The sequence below is a fragment of the Tamandua tetradactyla genome, chromosome 10 (genome assembly GCF_023851605.1).
Source record: "Tamandua tetradactyla isolate mTamTet1 chromosome 10, mTamTet1.pri, whole genome shotgun sequence".
NCBI classification, from domain to species: Eukaryota; Metazoa; Chordata; class Mammalia; order Pilosa; family Myrmecophagidae; genus Tamandua; species Tamandua tetradactyla.
This window is the reverse complement of record NC_135336.1, coordinates 34,536,402-34,560,299: the sequence shown is the minus strand read 5'-3', so window position 1 is coordinate 34,560,299 and position 23,898 is coordinate 34,536,402. Positions and strand designations below refer to the sequence as shown.

At 34.8% G+C, this 23,898-nt stretch overlaps 1 protein-coding gene across 12 annotated transcripts in view; it reads right to left on the bottom strand.

The window, feature by feature from the left end:
• SLC9C1 (solute carrier family 9 member C1) overlaps positions 1-23,898 on the bottom strand; it is a 109,717-nt gene that overhangs the window by 10,371 nt on the left and 75,448 nt on the right. For 11 of the 12 annotated variants that reach the window (XM_077118404.1, XM_077118407.1, XM_077118411.1 and 8 more), the window contains 7 exons: positions 18,861-19,046; positions 16,141-16,290; positions 14,701-14,752; positions 13,847-13,995; positions 10,125-10,250; positions 6,730-6,828; positions 5,993-6,166 (listed from right to left, as the gene is read on the bottom strand). In XM_077118404.1, the coding sequence (XP_076974519.1) occupies positions 5,993-6,166; positions 6,730-6,828; positions 10,125-10,250; positions 13,847-13,995; positions 14,701-14,752; positions 16,141-16,290; positions 18,861-19,046 (936 nt within the window). The remainder of the gene's footprint in view (positions 1-5,992; positions 6,167-6,729; positions 6,829-10,124; positions 10,251-13,846; positions 13,996-14,700; positions 14,753-16,140; positions 16,291-18,860; positions 19,047-23,898) is intronic. The other variant, XM_077118408.1, reaches the window with a different exon arrangement.

Below are 23,898 nucleotides of genomic sequence, written 5' to 3'. Positions count from 1 at the left end.
ATGTTTGTGTTTCTCAAAGGAAATTTGTCCACATCATCTAAGTTCTCACATATGTTTGTATGAAATTGTTCATAATCTCCTTTCACCTTTTTAGTATCTTTGGGATCTCTGGTGATTATCTCCTCTTTTTTCCTGATATTAATAATTTGTGTATGTGCTTCCATCCTTTCTTTTTCCTGCATTACTCTTGCTGAGGATTTATCAATTCTGTTAATATTTTCTGTGAACCAATTTTTTTTTTTTTTTTTGCATGGTCAGGGTCCAGGAATCAAACCCCGGTCTCCAGCACAGCAGGTTAGAATTTTGTCACTGAGCCACTGTTGCCTGCCCTGTGAACCAACTTCTGACTTTGTGAATTCTCTTTATGGTTTGTTTTATCTTTTGTTCTTTCCACTAATTTGTGTTTACCTTATTAAGGTAGTAAATTAGATCATTTATTTTAAACTTTTTTTCTTCTCTAATAAAAGCATTTAAAACTTTGAATTGTCCCCTTAGCACTTTTTAAACTCTTTTACACATTGAGATATGTTGGATTTTCATTATTATATATTTTCTAATTTCCTTTATGATTTCTTCTTTGATCCAATAGGTTATTTTGAGGAATATTACTTAATTACTTAATATTTGAGAATTTACTATATATTTTGTTATTAGTCTCCAATTTAATTCTATTGTGGACAGTGAACAAATTTCCATTTTTTTAAATTTTTTGAAATATTTTTTTACAGAGCAGCACATGTTTATCTCAGTGAACATTCCATGTGTACTTGGAAAGAATGTGTATTCTTCAGTTGTTGGGATGTATTAATCTATAAATGTTGATGAAGTTGAGTGTCTTGATAATGTTGTTTGTATCTTTAATGATTTTTTGTTTACTGCTTTTCTATCAGTTACTTTTAGAGTGGTGATAAAATCCCTAAGTATGATTATGGATTTATCTTTTTAGTAATGTCAGCTTTTGCTCTAAGAATATTTTAGTTGTGTTATTGGTGGTATCAATATTTGGAATCATGTGTTCCTGCATTGCCTCTTTTATTTTTGTGAATAGTTCCTCATTATCTCTCGTAATATTGCTTTATTTGAAGTCCAGTTAGCCTAATGTTAATATCCTTACCATTTTTCTAATGCTTACTGATTAAGCACATCTATATCTTTAAAACTAATGTGCATCTACTGAAGACAGCACATGGCTGGATCTTATATTTTTCAAAATCCAAGATGATAATCTCTGCCCTAAGTGTCTAGACCATTTACATTTAATGTAAATACTGATATTATTTGCTTAAAACCTACCATCTTACCATCTGTTTTTCATTTATCTGTTCTTTTTCATTCATCTTTTGCTCCTTTCATGACTTATTTTGGGTTAATTATATATTTTTTCCATTATTTCCTCTATTGGTATCTAATTTTTAGGTTTTAGTTGCTTTGGTGATAACAATTCACAACCTGGTACCCCTTCACATCTCACACCTGATCCTTTACCTTTTCCACTCCTAACTTCACACCAGACACTTCACAACTTCTCCCCATTTCACAAATATATTACTTTTACAAGAAAATAATTCCAAGTACACACATCTATTCTTGGTGCTATTGTCTTATTTCTTACTCTATATATGTTATAAACCCCTCTTATAACTGCCTATTTAAAGCAAGAATTGCAATTTAGGGAAATTATTGAAAGGAAAAAACTTTTAAATACTTATTTACCTATTTACCATTTTTGATGTTTTCCTTCCCTAAATGCAGGAAAAGAAAGAATGAAAGCACACACACAAATTATTAAGAGCTGACTTTCTTCTGGCAGCATTTCCTTTGTCTGAAGAACATTATTTAACATTTCTTGTACTGCAGGTCTGACAAAGAGAAATTCCCTAAGCTTCCATTTATCTGAATGTTACGTTTTTCCTTTCCATAATTTAAGATTTCATTCTATTATTTCCTAGCCTCAGTTGTTTCAAGAATCAGTGATAATTCTTATCTTTGTTCACCAGGATATCATGTTGTCTTTTTACTATCACTGCTTTCCATACTTCTTTTACTCTTTGGCTTTTCGCACTTTGATGTGCATGTATGTGTGTGCATGTGCACATGTGTGCATGGTGTGTGTGTGTGTATTTGTCTTTCTTGTCATTTACTCAGCTTCTTGGTACTATAAGTCAAATTTTTCATCAACTTGGGAAAATTTTGGTCATTATTTTAGAAATATTTTTTCATGCCCATTATCACTCTTTTCCTCTTTTGCAACTTCTATTCACAAATATTAGACCATTTTATATTGCCTTACAGATCTCTGGAGTCTTTACATTAAAAAAAAATCATTGTTCTCTTGTTTTTTCAGACAATACTATTTCCTTCATATATCTTCCCAACCAGTGACTCCTTTTTAGTTATTGAGATATCTTCACACACCATGTAGTGCATCCAAAGTATACAATCAGTGGCTCACAATATCATCACATAGTTGTGTATTCATCATCATGATCATTTTTAGAACATTTGCATCACTCCCCCAAAAAAGAAAGAAAAAGAGAAAAGAAAACATACTCTCATACCCCTTACTTCTCACTCTCATTGACCACTAGTATTGACCTCTATTCAATTTTTTTGTACCCCTCTTCTGCCCACTCCCCATTATTTATTTATTTGTTCTTTTTTTTTTTTTTTCTGCTCATCTGTCCATACCCTGAGTAAGGGAGTGTTAGCCACAAGATTTTCACAATCACATGGTCACACTGTAAAAGCTATATACTTATACAAAGGTCTTCAAGAATCAAGGCTATAGGAATACAGTAAACAGTTTCAGGTACTTCCCTCTAGCCATTCCAATACTCCATAAACTAAAAAGGGATATCTATATAATGCATAAGAATAACCTCCAGGACAACCTCTCGACTCTGTTTGAAATCTCAGCCACTGACACTTTAATTTGTCACATTTCTCTCTTCCCCCTTTTGGTCAAGAAGGATTTCTCAATTCCATGATATCAGGTACCAGTGAATCCCAGGAGTCCTGTCCCACATTGCCAGGGAGATTTATATTCCTGGGAGTCAGGTCCCAAGTAGGTGGGAAAGGCAATGGTTCACTTGCTGAGTTGACTTAGAGGCCACATCTGAGCAACAAAAGAGGATTTCTGGGGGTGAGCCTTAGGCTTAATTATAAGTAAGCTTAGCCTCTCCTTTGCAGGAATGAGTTTCACAGGGGCAGTTTCCAAGATTGAGGGCTCAGTTTATTGAACTGGTTGTCCCCAGTGCTTGTGAGGATATCAGGGATTCCCCAGGTGGGCAAGTTTAATATTTCCTCCTTTTTCCCCAGTCCCTCAAGGGGACTTTGCAAATACTTTTTTATTCTCTGTCCAGATTACTCTGGAATATATCAATGCATCATACTAACCTGTACAAACCAACCAGATCTCACCCTCATTCAAGATTCCATTAATCATGGTGTTCAAATAAACTGACCATACAAGTTAAATTAGATAGTGTGCTACCAGAATTATAAATTTTCCACCAAATAAACATCTCTTTCTTTGCTCTCACACAGAGGCTGAAGTTTTAAAATATAAGTCATATCATACACTGTATTCTGATTTATCTTAGTACTGACTCTTTTTACTGCTATCTCCCAATCTGCTTTTTTTTTAATTCTAAAAACTCCATTTGACTCTTTTCTATATTTCTATTCCATGCTGGAATTTTCTACCTGTTCTCTCATTAAGAACATATTTTCCTTTAATTATTCGAACATATTTCTCTTTAGTTTTTAAAGTATATCTTTAATAATTGCTTTAAAGTCTTTGTCTTCCAAACTATATTTTGGGCAATTTTAGTGTTGGTATTTACTGTACCCTCTCTATTTTACCTTGTGGTTTACATGTTTCTTTGCTTGTCTAGTAATTAATAATTGCTTACTGAACATTGCTGATGATAAACTGTAGAGATTCTGGATTCTGTTGTCTTCCTCTGAGAAGTATTGCTCTTTTGTTGTAGTAGAAAATTAATTTACTGTCTGATCACTTTGACGTCTGTTGACTGGGTTTTATGATCTGCTTGGATAAATCAGTGAAGAACTTCAGGTATTTTCCAAGGTGTGCAATTCAGTGGTATTTAACCTCCAAACTCTGTCTCCACTGTGGATCCTGTCAGGGCTTGATCTTAGGTTTTTTTTTCAGAGTGGATTTTTAGGGAAGGCCTTACTTTAGGACATGGGTCCTTATACCTAAGGCATATTCTTTCCATTTCTTAGCAGGGCTGAACTTTCAAAGTACCTAATCCCTGTCACTCCTTGACTTTCTATCTCTGTTCCATTCTTAACCATCAGGTGAGGACAAGTCTATTTTGTGTCATCCTGTTTATGTGCAGCCCAGCCCTCAAGTAAGTGGAGAACCGCTACACGGATTTCTGGAGTCTCTCTGGTTGAACTCTTTCTCTTAGGCATTTCAAGTTCCAGCATTTCAGCTGCTCCAGCTTCTGATCATTTCAGTTTAGAAGGATCATCATCTTCTGCTTGGATTCTTGTTCGCTGCAACATGGTTGGGAAACTATCCTAGGCAGAAGAGAATCATGTTGAACCTGGAGCTTACCTTGTGTCTCTTCTTTCAAGGATTTCAGACTTCTAGTGCCTGTTTTACAATGGCTTAAAACATTTGCCTCATGCATTTTGTTAAGTTTATGGTTGTTTATGGTAGTAGTGCAGCCTGAAGCAGAAGGCTAGAATATTTTTATGCAAATCCCAGGCATCATATTTCACTTTAAATATTTTAATATGCATCTGTGACTAATAGACATTTTAAAGAAATAATCATGTGATTATCATACCTAACAAAATTTAAAAAATTCTCTTAACATCATCTAATATTTTGTTCATATTAATATTTCCACAAATAGGTCTCTTTACAGTTGGTTTGTTCAATCTGGAATAATTGGATTTGGTTATTATATCTCTTAAGTCCCTTTTCATAGTTTCCCTTGCCTCCTTCCCTCCTCTTACACACACACACTGCCCAACCTTCTTTATTCCATTGACTTGCTGGAGAAATGAGACCATTTTTCCTGTAGAATTCCCCATATTCTAGAAGTAGTTGATTTCCTTTTATGTCATTTAACTTGTGCCCCTCCTTCTTATATTGCCTGAAAACTGGTTAGATCTAGAGATTTGAAGAGTTCAGGTTATCGCTCTTCTTGTGCAAGAAGACTTCAAAGGTAAGATTGATCAGTGTTCTTAGGCATTGTCAGCCTGTCATAAAGTTTTCCATTAGCATTCCAGATAGTAGTTTTAGCATCTATTGATGATTATTGCCTAGATCCATTCTTTCACTAGGGAGGGCAGAATGGAGATTTTCTAATCCTCTAATTCTGCATTTGAAAGAGTTCATAGAGGAAAGGCAGGATAAATGTTTAATTTTGTTCCTTTAAAAAAAACAATCCACTTTCAGAGTAGTAAATTGAAACCTTAGCAACCGCTATGGAAAAAAATTATCATTATCAAAAATGAATTCTTACATATTTGGTGGGTTTCAATTGATTACAGTTATTATTCTTTTTGATATTCTGATAAGGCCAGTGGGAACCCCTAGTATTAGAGGATTCTGTCCTCAATCATGCCCCCAAAAGTTTCCATCCACTTTGCTCAACTTTCACTTTAATAGATTCCAGCTCACTGACTTATTCCTCTTTCTTACCATCCGAATTATGGTATTGATAGTTAACATATCCCACCAATTTCCCCATTAAAGAGCTCATATAATCATTTTTCTTAATCCTTCTTAATGGTTAGCTTTCACTAGCCATTTTGTTAGGACACTTTAATAGATGAGCATAATTATATAACACATTTTGTTCCTCTAACATTCCTTTTTTTTTTTTTTTACACTATCCCTATTTTTTTAAAAATATTTACCAGACTGTAAATATATGTTAAGTAGAGAAACCATCTCAAACAAGATATTTAACAAGGGACAACTGTAAGACATACAGTGATATTTTCTGACCTCCACTACAGTTTTGCACTTAGCTGAATACTTCATAGGTCTATTAGTTAGGCAGTTTAGCTCTCCTATTATTTCTCCACTGATCATATAGTCTCTGTAAGTTATCTGATTATTTTTTCCCTCTGATTCCCAGAGCATTTGGTCAATTCCAAAACCTGGCTTTGATCTTTGAAGCTGTTGTGGAACAAAGAAAGAGAAAAATACAGACATCAATTATGACCATTTTCCTTTGGTTTTAAAATTCTACCATATATATATAATTAGCAATGACTTAGAAACAAGGCACAGTTAAATACCCTGGCCTTTCTAACTATCTACTCAGACAACCATTACAAACCTTAAGATGTGTAACATTTCATGTTGTAATTTACCATCTTAAAAGACTATGCTTTTGGGCGGGCAATGGTGGCTCAGTGGCAGATTTCTGGCCTGCCATATGGGACACCTGGATTCAATTCCCAGAACCTGCCCATGCCAAAAAAAAAAAAAAAAAAAAAAAAAAAAAGATTATCCTTCATCTTTTAGAAAAATAGATGGTTTCTTGCTATCTATGAGAAAATATGGCTAAAAAAGTGGATAGGTGGTGTTATTGTCTGAACACAAAAATTGTAATTTGGACTGTAACTGCAGTCCTATGAAAGAAATAATACAGTTCTTAACGTGGAAAGCTATTGATTCCAAATTTTATAAAGTTTTATAGACTAATATTCACAAATGCATTTCTAACTCTGCCTTACCTTAACCATGCCAGAAATAATGATAAAGATTCCAATGGGCTCATCACCTTCCCCAAATATATCATTTCCACAATCAAATGTTACAACTCTGGATCTTTCCTAAAAATATGTCACCAGATACATGGGATGTTAACATGTACATTAAAAGAAGACTTTCGAATATTTAAAGTAAGTATCACTTAACAGGTCTTCTGAGATATCACATTAGTAGTAAATTTATAAGAAAAAATAGAGATTATGAATCTATTCTATTATAGATTCTATCTATATCCTCTATAGAGGAGGTAGATATTCATGGATGTATATAATTTCAGATGAAATATTTATATATAGATTGGTAAATAATCTAAGGATAATAATGTAGTGGAGGTCTTTCATCTGCATGAAAAGTAATGGGGAAAGATGAAGGATAATGTGACACAGATGTGTCATTCATGTTCATACTTCAAATGACTGGTTAAATAAAAAATTCAACACTTCAAAATATTTTAAGCAGGTAGAAAAATATAGTTGGTATTTGAATACTAGGTGGGAATATATAAAGAATGTTACTAAAGCAAGTTAGATCCATTTATTTGTTCACTGCACAAATACTTATTAAACACTTACTAGCATTATTCAAAGTGTTAGGAGCTGGCATATTCAAAAGATGAATGAGCTAAAAACTATAGTAGAGGAGAGTTATAAAGATAATTGTAATATAAAGTACCTAATGCTATAATAAGGGTATGTACTGTATACAATGCTGGCAACTTTGGCCCTCTAAACTTAGGACAGATAACAGATTGGTCTTCAATAGGTGGGGTTTTGACCCCCAAACCTACTTCTTTGAGCATCTTTTCACTTATCTTCCCCTCTTTCTCCTGTATCTTTAACCTCTACCTCTTTAAGTCTCCTTCCTACACAAGTATGCTTCTCACACAAGTATATTTCATCCTAAAAAAAAAAATCCTCCATTGATCATGCATCTCCTATATTCATTCACCAATTTCGCTTTTAGTCCCAAATTTCTTGAAAGAGTAGCCTACAGTCATTGTTCCAATTTCTTTCCCCTCCAACCTCTGCAGTTCATTCCCCTGGCTCAACTGGAGTTGGTACATTAAGGTAAGAAACACTGTTTGTGTTATCCCATACTAAAGATCTTTCTTCAGTCCATGTTATACTAGAACTTTCTGATACATGAGGTGTTATTATGCATCCTCCTTATTAAAACACCCTATGTTATGGCCTCCTTGGCCTTGCATTTTCCTGCTGTTCCACGCCTTTGTGACTAGCTCTCTCTAGCGCTTTCAGAGACATCTATTTAATCCCCCAAGATACTTTTGCCAACCAGTGCTCCTCTCACTACATGTATCAGCATTGGCTGATCTAAATGCTATATGTTGATAATTCCTCAGTCTCCACTGAAATTTGGATTCACATATCGCACTGTCACCTGGACAAACCCTTGAATGAAACCACTATTACTTCTTCCAAATCAACTCTCATCTTCTATTCTCTTTTTTTCATTGGTAGAACCATTATCCATCCAGACAATCAAGATTTAAGATGAACAGTTATCCTTTCCTTTCTTCCTTTCACTTGATGGCCAATCAATAACCAATCCTTAATATTTTATTATCTTCTAAACATTTTCTGAATCTGTCTTCTATTTTTCCTTACCTAATATTGTTATCCCAATTCAGACCTTGATTAAATCATGCACACTGCAATAGCCTCCTGGCTGGCATCCCTGTAGGCAGTGTTTTTACTCTGATATAGGTCATACACAGCCAACAGAGTCACTTATCTAAAAAAGTTAAGCTAATTATCTCTATTGCAGCTAATCCAGCTCTGGGTCTTCACTGCTTAATTATATGATCTATGCTTCTTAATAGACTTTTTGCTAACCTCTTTCTAATATACACTTTGATTTGATATACTCAATGTTATAGAACCCTTAAAACATTATGTTTGGTCCCTAAACATATTATGATTTATTTTTCCACTCATATGACCCTTTACTCGTGTTCTTCCCACTGCCTGAAATGCCTTTTTGGCCCAATTAATAAACTAGGCTGAATTTAATGAGATTGGGATTATATATACCTTGTTTATTTTGGGGTACTACAGTACCTTTAATCATTTGACTAAAAATTGTAGGTTCTAGAATTCAATTGTCTGATTTTGAATCCTATCTCCACCACCAACTAGCTGTTTGAAAGTGAGAAGTTATTGAATGCTTCTTTGCATTGATTTCTTCATTTGTGGAATGGGGATATGATTGTTCTTATGGTCTAGTACTGCTGAAAGTATTAAATGACATAATTCATATAAAAAGCTTAGACTACTGCCTGGAAAATGGTGTGGACTCAACAAACATTAGTTTTTATCATGAGCATCCCCAGGTCCTAGCATTGTTTCTAGCAGAAAGTAGTACAATCAATCCTTATATAAGTTAATGAAATGGATTCATTAGTTATAAATAAATATGAATTATGAGCAAATTCAATAATAATGAACAAATTATGTTACATGAATGAATGAAAAGGGGGTAAGTGGCATAGGTTCCAGAGGAGCAATGAAGAGGAAAAGTTTGAACAAAAGGGGAAACAAAAGACTTTTTAAGAAAAGTAAATAATATAAAATACTGGTGGTATAAAGTAAATACCACCATGTGGTAGGGTGAATTTTGTACCCACCCCCCAAAAACCCATGTTTTAGGTCTTAGTCTGCATTCCTGTGTGTGTGAGTCTGTGTGTGTAAACGACATATCTTGAAGATACTATTTTAGTTAGGGTATGACCCAACTGTATGAGGTGGGGCCTTAATCTGATTACTGGAATCCTTTAAAGCAGAAGAAACTCAGACAGAGAAAGAGCCATGGAGAGGAGCTTGAAGCCAGACATCAGCAGGAACCTGGAAGAGAAAGGAGAAGACATTGCCATGTGATGGGTAAGGCAAGGAGCCCCAAGGCTTGCCAGCCAGCCAGAATACTACCTATCTGGGAGGGAAAAAACCATCCAGTTTAAGAATGAGTGAGACAATAAAATGCCATTGTATAAGCCCACCTATTGTGTTGTATCTGCCATAGCATCCTGGAAACTAAGACATACCCACAAAGGAGTATAAGTAGGAAACAGTATAAAGTACTTGGGTCACCATGAGTAGATAGTATAACTAGAGTATAGAAGATGTGTAACAAGCAACAGAAGATGAAGGTGGAGAGGGAGGTAGGAAGCAGACTGTAAAAGGATTTTGCATATTGTTTATAAGTATTTTAATTTTGCCCTGCAGACAATAAGGAACATTTAAAGCATTTCGAATTGGAGAGGTAATGGTTAAAATCTTTATTTTTAAAAAAGATCATCCATTGGTACACTGAAGATGATATCACTAAGAAATAAAAGTGTTACCTGAATGAAGTTTATATGATCCGGGTCTTTATCTAGCCATGGAATATGATACAACACTTCTTCAATGGTAAGAGGACTGATAATAGATTGAAAATCAAGTACCTCTCGCTTTCTGGCCATGATTAACTAAAACGACAAAATTTTAGAAAGTAGATGAACCAATTAGCATTCACAGAATGTTTAGGACAATTTGTTCTTGTATGATTTTCTATTCTTGTTCTTCTGAGGTTTTTATACTGCCATGGAAACCTCCAACCTCTCCCCTCTTATAGCATTTGTTCTCTAACTGCTTATAATATCATTATCCTAAAGTTTTAGATTAAACTATCAGATATGAAGACATTAAATTTCAGTAATTAAGACAATTTGATATAGGTTCAATGCTAAATAAATAAATCAATGGCTCAAAATAGAGTCCAGAAACTCAACCACACATACGAAGTCGCTTAATTTATGACAGAGGCTCCACTGTAGTGCTGTGGACGAGAATGGTCTTTTCTGCCAATGATGCTGGATCAATCAATTGTCTATATGGGAAAAAACATTGACTTTGACCTAGCATTGTTATGTAACATTCTAAATGGCACTGCTTCTGTTCATTATTTCTTTTTCCTACCAGGTTAACTTTCCTCATACTCAGGTATAATGGTCTTGGTTATCCAAGTTCAAGTCTCCTACTTTTTAGGGTCATTAATACATCCACCTCTATTTTTGGCTTTTGACAGTTATGTTTTAAGAGTATGAGGTCTAGAATCAGAAGGCTTGCATTGGGATACTGTCTTCGCATGTCATAGCTGTCTGACCGATAAAATAAGGACAACAAGATACCCAACTCACAGTGTTGCTGGGAGGATCATATGAGTAAAGATTTATTACTATTGTATCTTATGCTTTTATTAGTCTTCTCTCATTATCATTTTCACCATGGTCTTCTGCAAGTTTTCCTCTAGTGGTTTTTTTCCCATTTAAATGAAGATGCCCTTTTTTTTTTTCCCACAGATCTTCTTATTACAGTCAAGAGGAATTACAGACTGAACCATTAAACTGTAAAGCAAACTTTAAACTAAAATGACAATCTGAATTCATCACAGTTAGTGTATTTATTCATACAGGGCACACAGGCATTGTGTGGTACTGTAGCAAACTACAGATGTGCAGAACTGACTACCTGTGTCTTCGGGATATTACTCTGGAGACCTCTGGAAAATAGTGGTGACTAGGGGGAACTGGAAGACCATGTATTAGTACAAAATCTTTTAAAAATTAGTTTTTGCAATCATAAAACTAATTCTGAGCAAAAATTTCGAGCTTCATGAAAAATATAGATAAAAAGCTGAGTTTTCCACATGTGTGGTTGAGTTTCTGCACTCTATTTTGAGTCATTGATTTATTTATTTAGCATTGAACTTATATCAAACTGTCTCAATTACTGAAATTTAACATCTTCAAATATGATAGTTTAATCTAAAACTCCCTTCATACTCCCTCTCTTCTGCCCACTCCATCCTCCAGAAGTGATCAGTATCAAGAGTTTGGTATATACCTGTGTAAATATTTTTCTAAGTTTACAATATCTGTATATATAGAAATTTTTAAAAAGTTAGTCATCTCATGCATATTGTTCTACAAATTTTTTCCATACTAACTATATCCTGCTGAAATTTTCATGTAAGTACATATAGATTTTTCTTATTCATGTTAATTTATATACAATATGTGCATGTATGAATAATAATTTGCATAACTATCCTCAAAGTAATGGATTTGGTTGTTTGTAATGTTTATGTTTGAGCATATAGCTTTGATTTTAAATATCTATAGGACAGAATCCTACACATGTAATTGCTGGTTCAAAGGGTACACATATTTAAAACTTTGATTTGCTAAATTGCCCTCCAGAATGGCAGCACTCATTTGCATTTTATTCTGGCTTATTTAAGTGTGATTATATTCTCATAGTAGTACCAACATTCAATATTTCCAGTCAGTTCATTGCTGATCTAATGAACCAATCAAATGCTGTCTATTCATGCCTTAGTTCCTATTTCATTGTTTACCAGAAATGTCAAACACCTTTTCAAACATTCTTTGGCAACTTTTTCTTTTTGCATCTGTGAAATGCCTGTTTCATATACTTTTATCACTTTCTGTAGTGTTCTTTGTCCTTTTTTTCATTGATTTGTGGGAACCTGCTGAGTATAATGGCTATTTTACTACTTTGTGTGTAATTTTTGTTACAAATATATCTTCCAAGTTGTGTCTTGATTTTTAATTTATTTTAAAAATATATTTCACCATGTAAAGGTTAATATTATGTACAGTGTTATTTAATAACTCTTTCACTTATGCAATCTGATTTTGCAAATAGTTTGACAAAGTTTTTCCTCTTCAAGAATATAAAGATATTCTCTCTATTTTATTATAACACATGTATAATTTTTTATGTTTAGATCTTTATTGCATCTGGAAGTTTGTTTTTTTCATATATGTTGTGAGATAAGTATCCAATGTTAGTTTTTCCATATGAATTTGAATGTCTCAGCATCCTTTATTGAATAATCTTTTTTTTTTTAATTTGCAATATTTCTTCTTAGTATTATATATTGTCATAATGTATTTAGGTCTGGTACTAGAGTCAAGTCTATTCCATTGATTTATTTTTTCTTATTTTACTCTAATTCCACATCATTTGATTATTATAGCATTAGAGTATGTCTTACAGTCTGGTAGGGTAAACTCTCCCGTACCTATTTTTTTTTTTGCACGGGCAGGCACCTGGAATTGAACCTGGGTCTCCAGCACGGCAGGCCAGAACTCTGCCACTGCGCCACCGTGGCCCGCCCACTGTTTACTTTTAATAATCTCTGAGCAGTTTATGTTGTACAAGTAAAGTCTACTTGTTGAGCACCCTAAACTTGTTTGAATACTGATTAAGGTTGACTAAATTAACTGATTAGTTTATGGGTAATCACATCTTCATAATACCAAAACCTGTTTGATATCTTTCTTTTTTTTCTTTTCTGGGCAGGTACTGGGATTACAATCCACTCTCCGGCGTGGCAGGTGAGAATTCTCTGCCACTGAGCCACTGTCGTACCGACATCTATTTTTATAAACATCTTTGTTGGAACACAGTCACGCCCAGTCACATACATATTGTCTATAGTTGTTCTGGCGATACAGCAGCAGAATTGAGTAACTGGCAGGGACCTTAATGGCATGAATAGCTAAAAGATGTACTGTCTGGCTCTTTACAGAGAACGTTTTCTGACCCCTGCCCTAAAAAAGCATGTATCTAGATCTTCAGTACAGTTTTTCACAAAACTGTATTGAATATATTCAATCCCATGGGTATTGAATATTTTCTGTTAGGTGCATACATAAGGATTTAGAATTTTTAATTGTTATTGTGGAAAACAGCATTTTTCTACATTTTCTTATTTTCATCACAATTTTGATTATTGTTCTTTCTTCTGGATACCCTATTGAACTCTTTTAATTATCCTATGGGTTTTAAGCTGATGCCTTGGAAATTTAAATTAAGCAATCAACAAACACCAATTTTCTACCTTTCCTTTCCAAAATGTCATCTCTCGATGTTCTTTCTTTCCTAAGACCTCCAAAATACCATTCAATCCTTAGAATGACAGTGGGCAAAGGTAGCTTGGAACTCATGAGTAACTATATATCAAATTAGTATATTCTTTATAAACGTATCTTACCTTATTAATTTCAGAACCTTCAACTTTATGAATAATTCCTTTCGACCTGAAAACCTTAACAATTTCTCTAGCCATACTGAGCATGACATTAATTTCTTCCTTTGTCTTCATAGTGATGGCAATTTCTGGGTGATCATATTCTAAGTAGCCTGAAGATAAAAAATTATTTTCAGACAAAACAAAGATAATATTTAAAATAATTCATGTGGACATTAAACTAATCTTTCTGCTCTAAACTCATGGAGTACAACTGTCAACTTAGGGAAATTTATTTCTCCCTTTTGGGACTGCTGCAATCAATCATTGCTCACTAGTAGTGCCAGAATTCTGCCTGCCATTTTCTTGGCAACAACTCCTGTCTGTGACTAATCCTATGAAGGACAGATGGCTCCAGTCCCAGGATTAACAGCTGCATAGATCTCACCTGCACGGGACACCGTGAGCCGTCCTGGGCTCTGTGTCTGGAACTCATTTCCTATCCCATTTGAACCAGAATTTTTTATTAAAGACTGTGTGTTTAGATATTGTGTCTGATAAATTCCTCTCACTCAGTCATGGTCACTGCCCTCTAACCCTTGGATTCTATATGTGACTTCTAACATGCTCTTTAAATAGGGATTTAAAAACCTTCGTTGTGTTATAAGGGAGAGAGAGAGAAGAAGCATGGAGATGGTCTATGCTCTTTCCACCCGAACTAGAAGATGAGAACACGTTGATCACTGGGGTTATCCATTTTACTAGTAGTACTAAATAAGTTTCCTAAAAGATCAGTTTAGTGATCAAAACTACTTCCTTTCTGAAGTTGTGATGATAAGAGATAGTCGTGTTGTATCATTGTGGTGAGAGGTACCTACCTAGCTCTTTCATAGCACGTCCTGTATTCCTTGCTATCCGCTCCACTAAAATCTATAAAACAAAACAAATATTATCCTTATTGAAAAGGCATTCTTCTGTAAAATCTCTTTATATTAGCAAACAACAGATTCTGTACTTAAATTATAACTTTAAAGAAAAATATGATGGAGAGCTTTTCAGGGATTAGAATAGAATTTTTTGTGTAATGAAGGGTCTCTTTGCTCCACAAAGAGTGATAGAGAGGGAAATAGTCACGCTATTCAGGTCAACTTTAAGAGGGTTGAAAGTGAGTTGTATATTTTCCTTGAGGTAACTTGCTGTAGGATACTACTGATTCTAAAATCTGCTGGCACAGTAGGTACTTTCCCATTTCGCTTTATGAGAATCTACAAACTTGAGACACAGGAGTAGCTTTCAACTTTTAGTTAGGTAGAAAGTTTGCCCCAGCAGTGTGAGAGCAGAATGAAGTCTGCTCGACAACATTTAGAGATTCAAGTCCTTTTGTATTTTTTTTTTTTTTTTTTACTGTGTGACTTCAAATTCCTGTGCTAAATATGAGTGATTAGAAAGAGTAATAAAATTCAGGAAAAAAACAGTTCAAGTGAGATGAAAAGAGGAAAGAAGGACACTATTTTCTGTGTTCTATCACATGGTGAATGTTCAGTTTTCTCAACTACAAAGATTTGGGCATAGGAAATAGAGCATAAAATTGTTCTAAATTATCTTGAAAGGCAACTATTTAAATCCACATAGCCAATAAATTTGTGCTCATGTGTTAGTGTTAATCTGCCTTAGTCTAGTTCTAAAACATTCTAGGACTTATGCCCTAAAACTATTGTTCAAGATATTTACTATTGATATGACGCTTAGTATAGGCACTTAACGCCTCTTGTCCTCATTTTTCTTACCTGAATAATGAGGGCATTAGAACAGGTTTCCCTCCAGATTCATTATTGCTCCTTTTTTCCATTTGCTGTATCACTCGTTTTTACTTTCTGTACTATTTACTGTGAGAAAAACAGGGATGGAAAGAGGTGGAAAGAAGCTTTGGCATATGAGGAAGCGCTGTCTTCCCAATTTCGCCATCATTTCTCAAGCTCTGGTATTTCCTACTTAAGATCTCTGTAGCCAGGCAGACCCTGGAGCTGGCATCGGGAGGAGGCAACCACTGCCCAGGGGTTTCATGGTATCCTCCTCAAATACAGAAAGGCGCCTTCTAAGAACCTGGGAACTTTCTACTCTGACACTGACATTTCTTTAAGTAGACATTTGAGTGATTTTAATGTAGACTAGTTTATTAAGTTTTTACAGAAATTAATTAGTAAACCAGGGATCAAAGACCACTTTACATAAAAAGAGAAAGACCAGAGCATGATGGGGGAAGACAATAGAAGGGTGGAGGAGTTGATCATTTTCATAGTATTTAAGGTTTTCCTCACCTGTTTAACTTGTTTAGAACTTGCAATTTGATCAATTATAGTCATAATGTCTCCTTCACCTTGGACATATCCTTTTAGTATAGCATACCTGGAGGACAGCTGATGACTCATTCTTTTATCTATTATCTGCAGCAACTTTGGTGTTATGAGCTGAAAAAACAGGACTACCATTTAACATAAATCATTAAATGTTAGTTTATTAACTAAAAATAGCTAATAGGAAGAAGTGAAGCACTCTCAAAGGCAACTACAGTAACCTATCAAGACTCATTTATTTTATTCATGGTACCTTTATAACTTCATGACTATAGCTACTGCGTAATATTAATAGGGGGTAGGTATATAAAGAATATTCACGGGGAAAATTATGCAGGTGTTGGGCACCCTGTGAGTTTATTGTTTTATTCTTCTTATTTCCCTCATAGAGAACTGAGTGCTGTTTTCAATTGGTTTTAAATTCTTAGAAAACAATGTGATTAATCTTCTAGGTTTACATTTTAGAGATGCAGTCCATAAAAGATGGCAGCTTTTGTATACTAAATTTCAGTAAATTTCCTATCAGGTGGCCAATGCGGTCGGCATTCCCATATTCTTTGTTAAACTCCACAATTAACTTCTCTCTGCTCCATTTATTTGTTGAGGGTTTAAGTCTCCAGATTAACCTGCCCCCCCCCCCATCATTGCATAGCCCTCTATCTCCAACAGAACAGGCTATTCTCTGCTTTCCATGTCTGTGCTCCAGTACCCCTCATATTATGCCCGCCAACCACCTGCTCATAATCTCCAAAGGGCTCACATATCAGCTCAAGTATCGCCGAATAAACGAAATGTTCTGTGTCCTACCAAGCATTCTGTGCATTCTGCTGCTTTGCACTTGTCCTGCCAGGCAACATTAGAATATCTGGATTACTTGCAATTTTTTTTTTCTAAAGTAAGCATCTTAGGGGCAGGAACTATATCTAATTTGTCTTCATATTCCAAGGTCCTGCCATCTGACAGAAGGTATGGCTCAGAGTTTCCCAAATATATAAACAAACCAACTTTTCTAAAGTGGTTTAACAATTTCTTCATCTAAACTCTTTTTATTCTTCAGTCAGGAAGAAGTAACAAGTCATTGAAATACACTAGACTTGTCTTCCTTGGGTCAAATTGCAAACTAGAATTACTTACAGTCCCATATGCTACTGGTTACATACTTTTAGACCTGGTTGATTACTTAGAATACACCTTTCAGTAGCAGAAGTGTTTTTTAAATATATATGATAAAACTTCAAATGTAAACATTCTAATCTGTTAGCTTTTTCTTTAGATAAACTGTCTTATTTGGTTTTATAGCTCTCATATCTCTGGGAGGTGCTTTTATGTGTTTATCTTGCTTGTGTATGAAGAAAAAAAGAGAGAGAGAGAGGAGGAGAATATATTTGTATCCGTATATACTTCTTATGCCTTATGAAGGAGTGAATTCCATGTCATTGAAATAATCATACAGAAAAGAAATAACTGCCAATCCTAATTGTTATTTAAAGGATTTCTACATTGTAGAAAAGACATATTAGATAATCAAAGGTCATTTCTGAGGCAATGAATGTATAATACTATGAGTTCATATAACACTGAATGGGTATTCTTTTGTTTCTTAATTTGTATGCATGCATGTGATATGCTTTGTCACTATGAATGAATTGCATGGGTGTTTGTTTTCTTGTTGTCTTTTATTTCATGTGATATCTATAAAGAATAAACATTACTTTGGGGCTAATTTGCCTTTACATTAATATGAAAATTTTCACGTGTTCTCTTTTAAAGGAAAAGTTGCTGTATTTCTATACTCACATGTGCTAAACGAATTTCTAATATAATTCGGGTATTCCTAAAATAAAATGTTATAAAACTTAATTTGTCAAAAGGCAACTAAATTTAAAATATAGCCCAACTTTGCTGGTTTGAAACTGTTAGGTACCCCAGAAAAACCATGTTTTTCAATCCTGATCCAATCTTTTGGGGGCAGCTATGTTCTTTTAATTCTGATTCAATATTGTAGGGTGGGACCTCTTGATTAGGATGTTTCCATGGAGATGTGACACATCCAATTGTGGGTGTGGCCTTTTGATTAGATGGAAATGTGACTCCGCCCATTTAAGGTGGGTCTTGAATAGTTTACTGGAGTCCTTTTAAAGGGGAAACATTTGGGAGAAAGCTCAGATGGCAGACATTTGGAGATGTTTGTAGTAACGACAAAGGTGCTTGAATAACTATTAGAAACAGAGCCCAGCAGACATCACCAGGTACCTTCCCATGAGATGCTAAACAAGCCAGAACCTGGAGAAAGCTGATGCAGAGAAGTTAAGCAAGGGCCCATAGATGCCTTGAGAGGAAGCCACAGCAATCAGAAGTACAAAGCAACAAACCAGGAGAAAAGACCTCAGATACCAGCCATCTGTCTTCCCAGCTGACAGAGAAATCCTGGATGCCTTTCAGCCTTTCTTAGGAGTCAAGAAATACCTGAGTTTGGACATTTTTATGGCCTTAGAACTATAAACTTATAACTGAATAAATCCCCTTTACAAAAGCCAATCCATTTACAGTATATTGCATTCTGGCAGTTTTAGCAAACTAAAACACCAACGGATGATGGTGATCATAAAACTAGTAAACTGGTTGCAGTTCATACTTCACGTCACAGGAGAAATTTGAAATCGTATGATTAAATTGCTCCTTACCTTTAAAATGCGTAGTATACGAAGAAGTCGAACAATTTTTACGAAAACCACTGTTTCAATCCAGTTAAAAGTAGAATTACTGACCTCAGTCTCAGCAAGTATTAAATCTATGATGCCAATTATTGTAATTGATAACTCAAACAGGTTCCAGGTATGTGAAAAATAATCCCTTCTCATTGCTCCTATCTGTTGATTTAAAAAGAAATTATTTTTATTATGTTTGCCTCTGATTTGATCACATCATTTTCCATAATAACAAAGATATCACCAGTTAAATTTTCCTCTGATCTACCTTGAGATGCTACTTAGCTGGAATAACTGCAGGAATTCAAATTAAACAAACAAACAAAAGCCCATCAGCTTTTTCCTGTAGTGAAAGAGAAGAACATTCAAGATAATTGATGTAGGATTGGATATATAGCACAAGTATAGATGTAAAGAAATAGATTTCCATGACACCTGTATTAAGTAGCTGAAATGGAAAAGCAGAAAAACTCAAACAAAAACATAGTTTGTCTGGGTCCTTTAGTTTAACAAAACAGCTCTATATACCACAATAGTCCTAAAGGGATAGTTCATTTTACAGTAGTATAAATTGAGATCCACAATAATGATGAATAATCAAGAAAAAATTAGATTGTGTTGTGATACATATGGGCAGATTTTCATTAAAGTCGTTCTAGATTTAAAATTTTATTTATTGAGGTTATGTTTTATTCATTAAATTCATTCCATGGTGGTGCTGAATAAAAAGCATCTTCAATATTTGATAATCCAAGCAAAATTCTGCATTTTGTTAGAAGTTCCTTGGTGACTGCACAGACTCTTTTCTTCATTTCAGTAAATATATGTGTTTGTGGGGCTACCATGAGGCTTCAACACAGCCTCAGGCATGTTCAAAGTACAATTGAGACAATACTTATATATGTTTTTCTTCATAAACATATATTTCTACTCTAGAAACCTCTATGGAGATTTTCAAAAAAACTGTTCAAGTAATCCGAAAGTCTTGTTAATCAGATAATTTTAAGTTGAAAAATTGCTTCTGCTTTTTTTCACTTCTTTTTTTCCTTTTTCTCCGCCCCCCTACAGTGTACCAATGTGGATGACTGTATTTATTGATTCATTTATAAATAAAAGAGAATATTCTTTTAGAATGTGTGAAAAGGATAATATTTTTGAAAGAACCCAGAAAGAAGTAGGGAAACCAGATCACTTTCTTATCTTCTAGCACTAGGTGTAAGACAAATTGAGAGTATGCATTTCCCTTTCCTTGTGTTAACTACATAAACTTTAAGGCATTAATATTATAACTTAATCTGAATTCTGGAAGCAAAGATTTCATTGCCTTGAATCCACAGCTGAGGAACTATTCTGACAACTCAGCAGGGTAAGCTGAATGCCAACTAAAGAGACAGCTGAGGTAAGTTTTTATTTGACTATCAAATTTCTAGTAGAATATGAATATTATGGAAGGAACTCATTTTAAAGTTTAAAGTTAAATCTATGTAAAAGTTTTAGATCCCAGGTTTATACCCCCCTGTTTTATCTCACTTTCACTGTTGATTCATCTAACAATTTATCGCCTGAGTTTATAATACTGGAACAAGTAATTTCTAAATATTTTGAAATTGTGATCTACTTTGGTGGTTTAACATTGCACCTTCTTAAAAATGATTTGAATTTAGACAAGTTAAAGTAAAATATATGCTCATACTAGTAAATGATATTGATTTTAAATGAAAATTATTAAAATATCAAACATCTATTCCAAGGCAGAAAATATTCAAAATACCTACTCTTTTATGATAGTTCATTCCTTCCTTCTTTGTTTCAAAGAATATTGATTGAAAACCCACTATAGTTAAGGTGGGGAGCTGCCAAAGATCATTGTGGATTTCACCTTCTGAAATTGGGTTTCAAATGGAATTCTGAAGGAGATGTATGTTTAGAGAAGATAAATTCGTTTTTTTAATTTAAAATATTACTATCTATTTTCAACACCCTCCAGTAATGACATTCCTATGTTGTTCCTCATGCAAAAACATTTTTAAAATTTGTACATTTAGTCACTATCATTTTACACTGTAGGCATTCCTAGATTATACCATCTCAGTCTTTATCGTCTGTCTTTCTTTCTGATTTCATTTGTGCCCCCAGCCCTCCTCCCTCTATCACTCTCACATTCAGCTTCAATCAGTGTTTTAACATAATTGTATTACAGTTAGGTAGTATTGTGCTATCCATTTCTGAGTTTTTACAATCAGTCCTGTTGCACAATCTGTATCCCTTCAGCTCCAGCTACCCAATATCTTACCCTATTTCTATCTCCTGATGGTCTCTGTTACCAGTGAAATTTTCCAAGTTTATTCACTCATGTCAGTTCATATCAATGAGACCATACAGTATTTGTCCTTTTGTTTCTGGCTAATCTCACTCAACATAATGTCCTCAAGGTCCATTCATGTTGTTACATACTTCATGACTTTATTCTGTCTTACAGCTGCATAATATTCCACTGTATGCATATACCACAGTTTGTTTAGCCACTCATCTGTCGATGGACATTTTGGCTGTTTCCATCTTTTTGCAATTGTAAATAACACCGTTATAAACGGTGTGCAAGTGTCCATTTGTGTCCTTGCCCTCATGTCCTCTGAGTAGATACCTAACAATGGTATTGCTAGGTCATATGGCAATTCTATATTTAGCTTCCTGAGGAACCGCCAAACTGCCTTCCACAGCAGTTGTATCATTTGACATTCCCAGCAACAATGGATAAGTGTGCCTCTTTCTCCTCATCCTCTCCAGCACTTGTTGTTTTCTGTTTTATTGATAATGGCCATTCTGGTGGGTGTGAGATGATATTCCATTGTGGTTTTGATTTATTTCCCTAATAGCCAGGGATGTTGAGCATCTCTTCATGTGCCTTTTGGCCATTTGTATTTCCTCTTTTGAGAAGTGTCTGTTCAAGTCTTTTGCCCATTTTGTAATTGGGTTGGCTGTCTTTTTGTTGTTGAGTTGAACAATCTCTTTATATATTCTGGATACTTGACCTTTATCTAATGTATCGTTTCCAAATATTGTCTCCCATTGTGTTGGCTGTATTTTTACTTTCTTGATGAAGTTCTTTGATGCACAAAAGTGTTTACTTTTGAGGAGTTCCTATTTCTTTCTTTCTTTCTTCAATGCTCGTGTTTTGAGTGTAAGGTCTAGGAAACCTCCTCCTGTTATAAGATTTATAAGATAAATCCTTATATTTTCTTCTAGCAGTTTTATGGTCTTAGATCTAATGTTTAGGTCTTTGATGGATTTTGAGTTAATTTTTGTATAGGGTGTGAGATATGGATCTTCTTTCATTCTTTTGCATATGGATATCCAGTTCTCTAGGCACCATTTATTGAAGAGACTGTTTTGTCCAAGGTGAGTTGGCTTGACTGCCTTATCAAAGATCAATTGTCCATAGATGAGAGGGTCTATATCTTAACACTCTGTTCTATTTCATTGGTCAGTATATCTATCTTAGACAAATTCATTTTATCCTTGTTTTTGGATGCTGACACAGTGTTTGTTGGAAAGATTCAGTCAGTTGTTAACTAAATGGTCTGAGGTTCTAGATAAAATTTGAGTTGGAGACATGAATCTAGGAGTCATTAGAATATTAATCATAGTTGACATCATGCAAGTGGATAAGACAGCATGGCCTATGAGGCATGTTATGGTTGGGTTCATGTGTCAACTTGGGCAGGTGATAGTACCTAGTTGTCTAGTCAAGGAATCACTGATTTAACCATTATTGCAAGTTTTGTGGCTGGTTAATAAACAAGAAGGCTGGGTTATCAAATCATCAGCACATTGACTGCATCCATGGCTGATTACATTTGAACTCAGCCAAGAGGAGTTCTTCCACAATTAGTGTCATTTAATCTAATCAGCTGAAGGCTTTAAAAGAAAGGTCAGAAGAAAGAAAATCCCTCTCTCTCTCTCTCTCTACTTCAGCCAGCCGACCTCTCCTGGAGGATTCATTGAAGACCTTCATCAGAGCTGTTAGGTCGTGGCCTGCCCTGTGGAATTTGGACTTGTGCATCCCTACACTTGCATGACACATTTTAATAAAATCTATGAGATTTTACAGACATCTTCTGTTGGTTCTGTTTTCCTAGAGAGCCCTAACTAATAAAGGCACTTTATTAGTATGTGTCCTGGCTCATTTCCATATTCTCCTTATGAATTAAGCATCTCACCAGTGCCCACCTCCAACTCACTTTCCCCTAAGCTCTAGATTCTTTGCTTGTATCTTATTGTTGCCCCCAAGCTTTCCCATGTTCTGTTGTCCAGCATGCCATATACACATTCTTTTCTTTGACTCTTATTCATTACTCAAAATTTAACTCTAGCATCTCCTTCTCTGGAAATCATTTCTTCTTTAACCCTATTATCCTGGATGAGGAACCCCTTTTGTTTGTTCCCAAGGACCCCTATATAGATCTCTACTATAATACTTAAGATATTGATTAATTTGCCTTTTCTTACCAGACTGATTTCCTTACCCCAACCTCACTCTGATTCCAAGAAAATGTAGGATACACACATATTCTTGGCTGAAGAAGAGCATATGCTCCATTATAAATTAAGAACTTGCCATAGTTGTCTATAAGCAGACTTTTGTATTAGAGAGCTGTTTCCCTAGAGCTTGCTGATATTTGGCCAGGCTGAGGAAACCCATTGTCTGAATCTGAGAAGAGGAGGAGGAGACCTTGGTCTTGTGAGGTCCTGCCCAGGTCACCGTTTAGTCCTCAGAGGATGTCTCATTTCCTTATTATTAAAACACAGTATTGGTTGGGTTAGTCCCTCAGGAACTTGGAAAGAACTAGTATAAAGTATATGATTTTATCCAAATGCCAAGCATTCAGATGTGTGAAAGAGTTATCTGGAAGTCACTAGAGTACAGTAACAGGAGAGGAAGTGTACAGAATAAAAGGATTGTGTAAGCTTCAAAGAAGGAAGTGTTTGTTGAATGCAAGGTTATCAAATGATG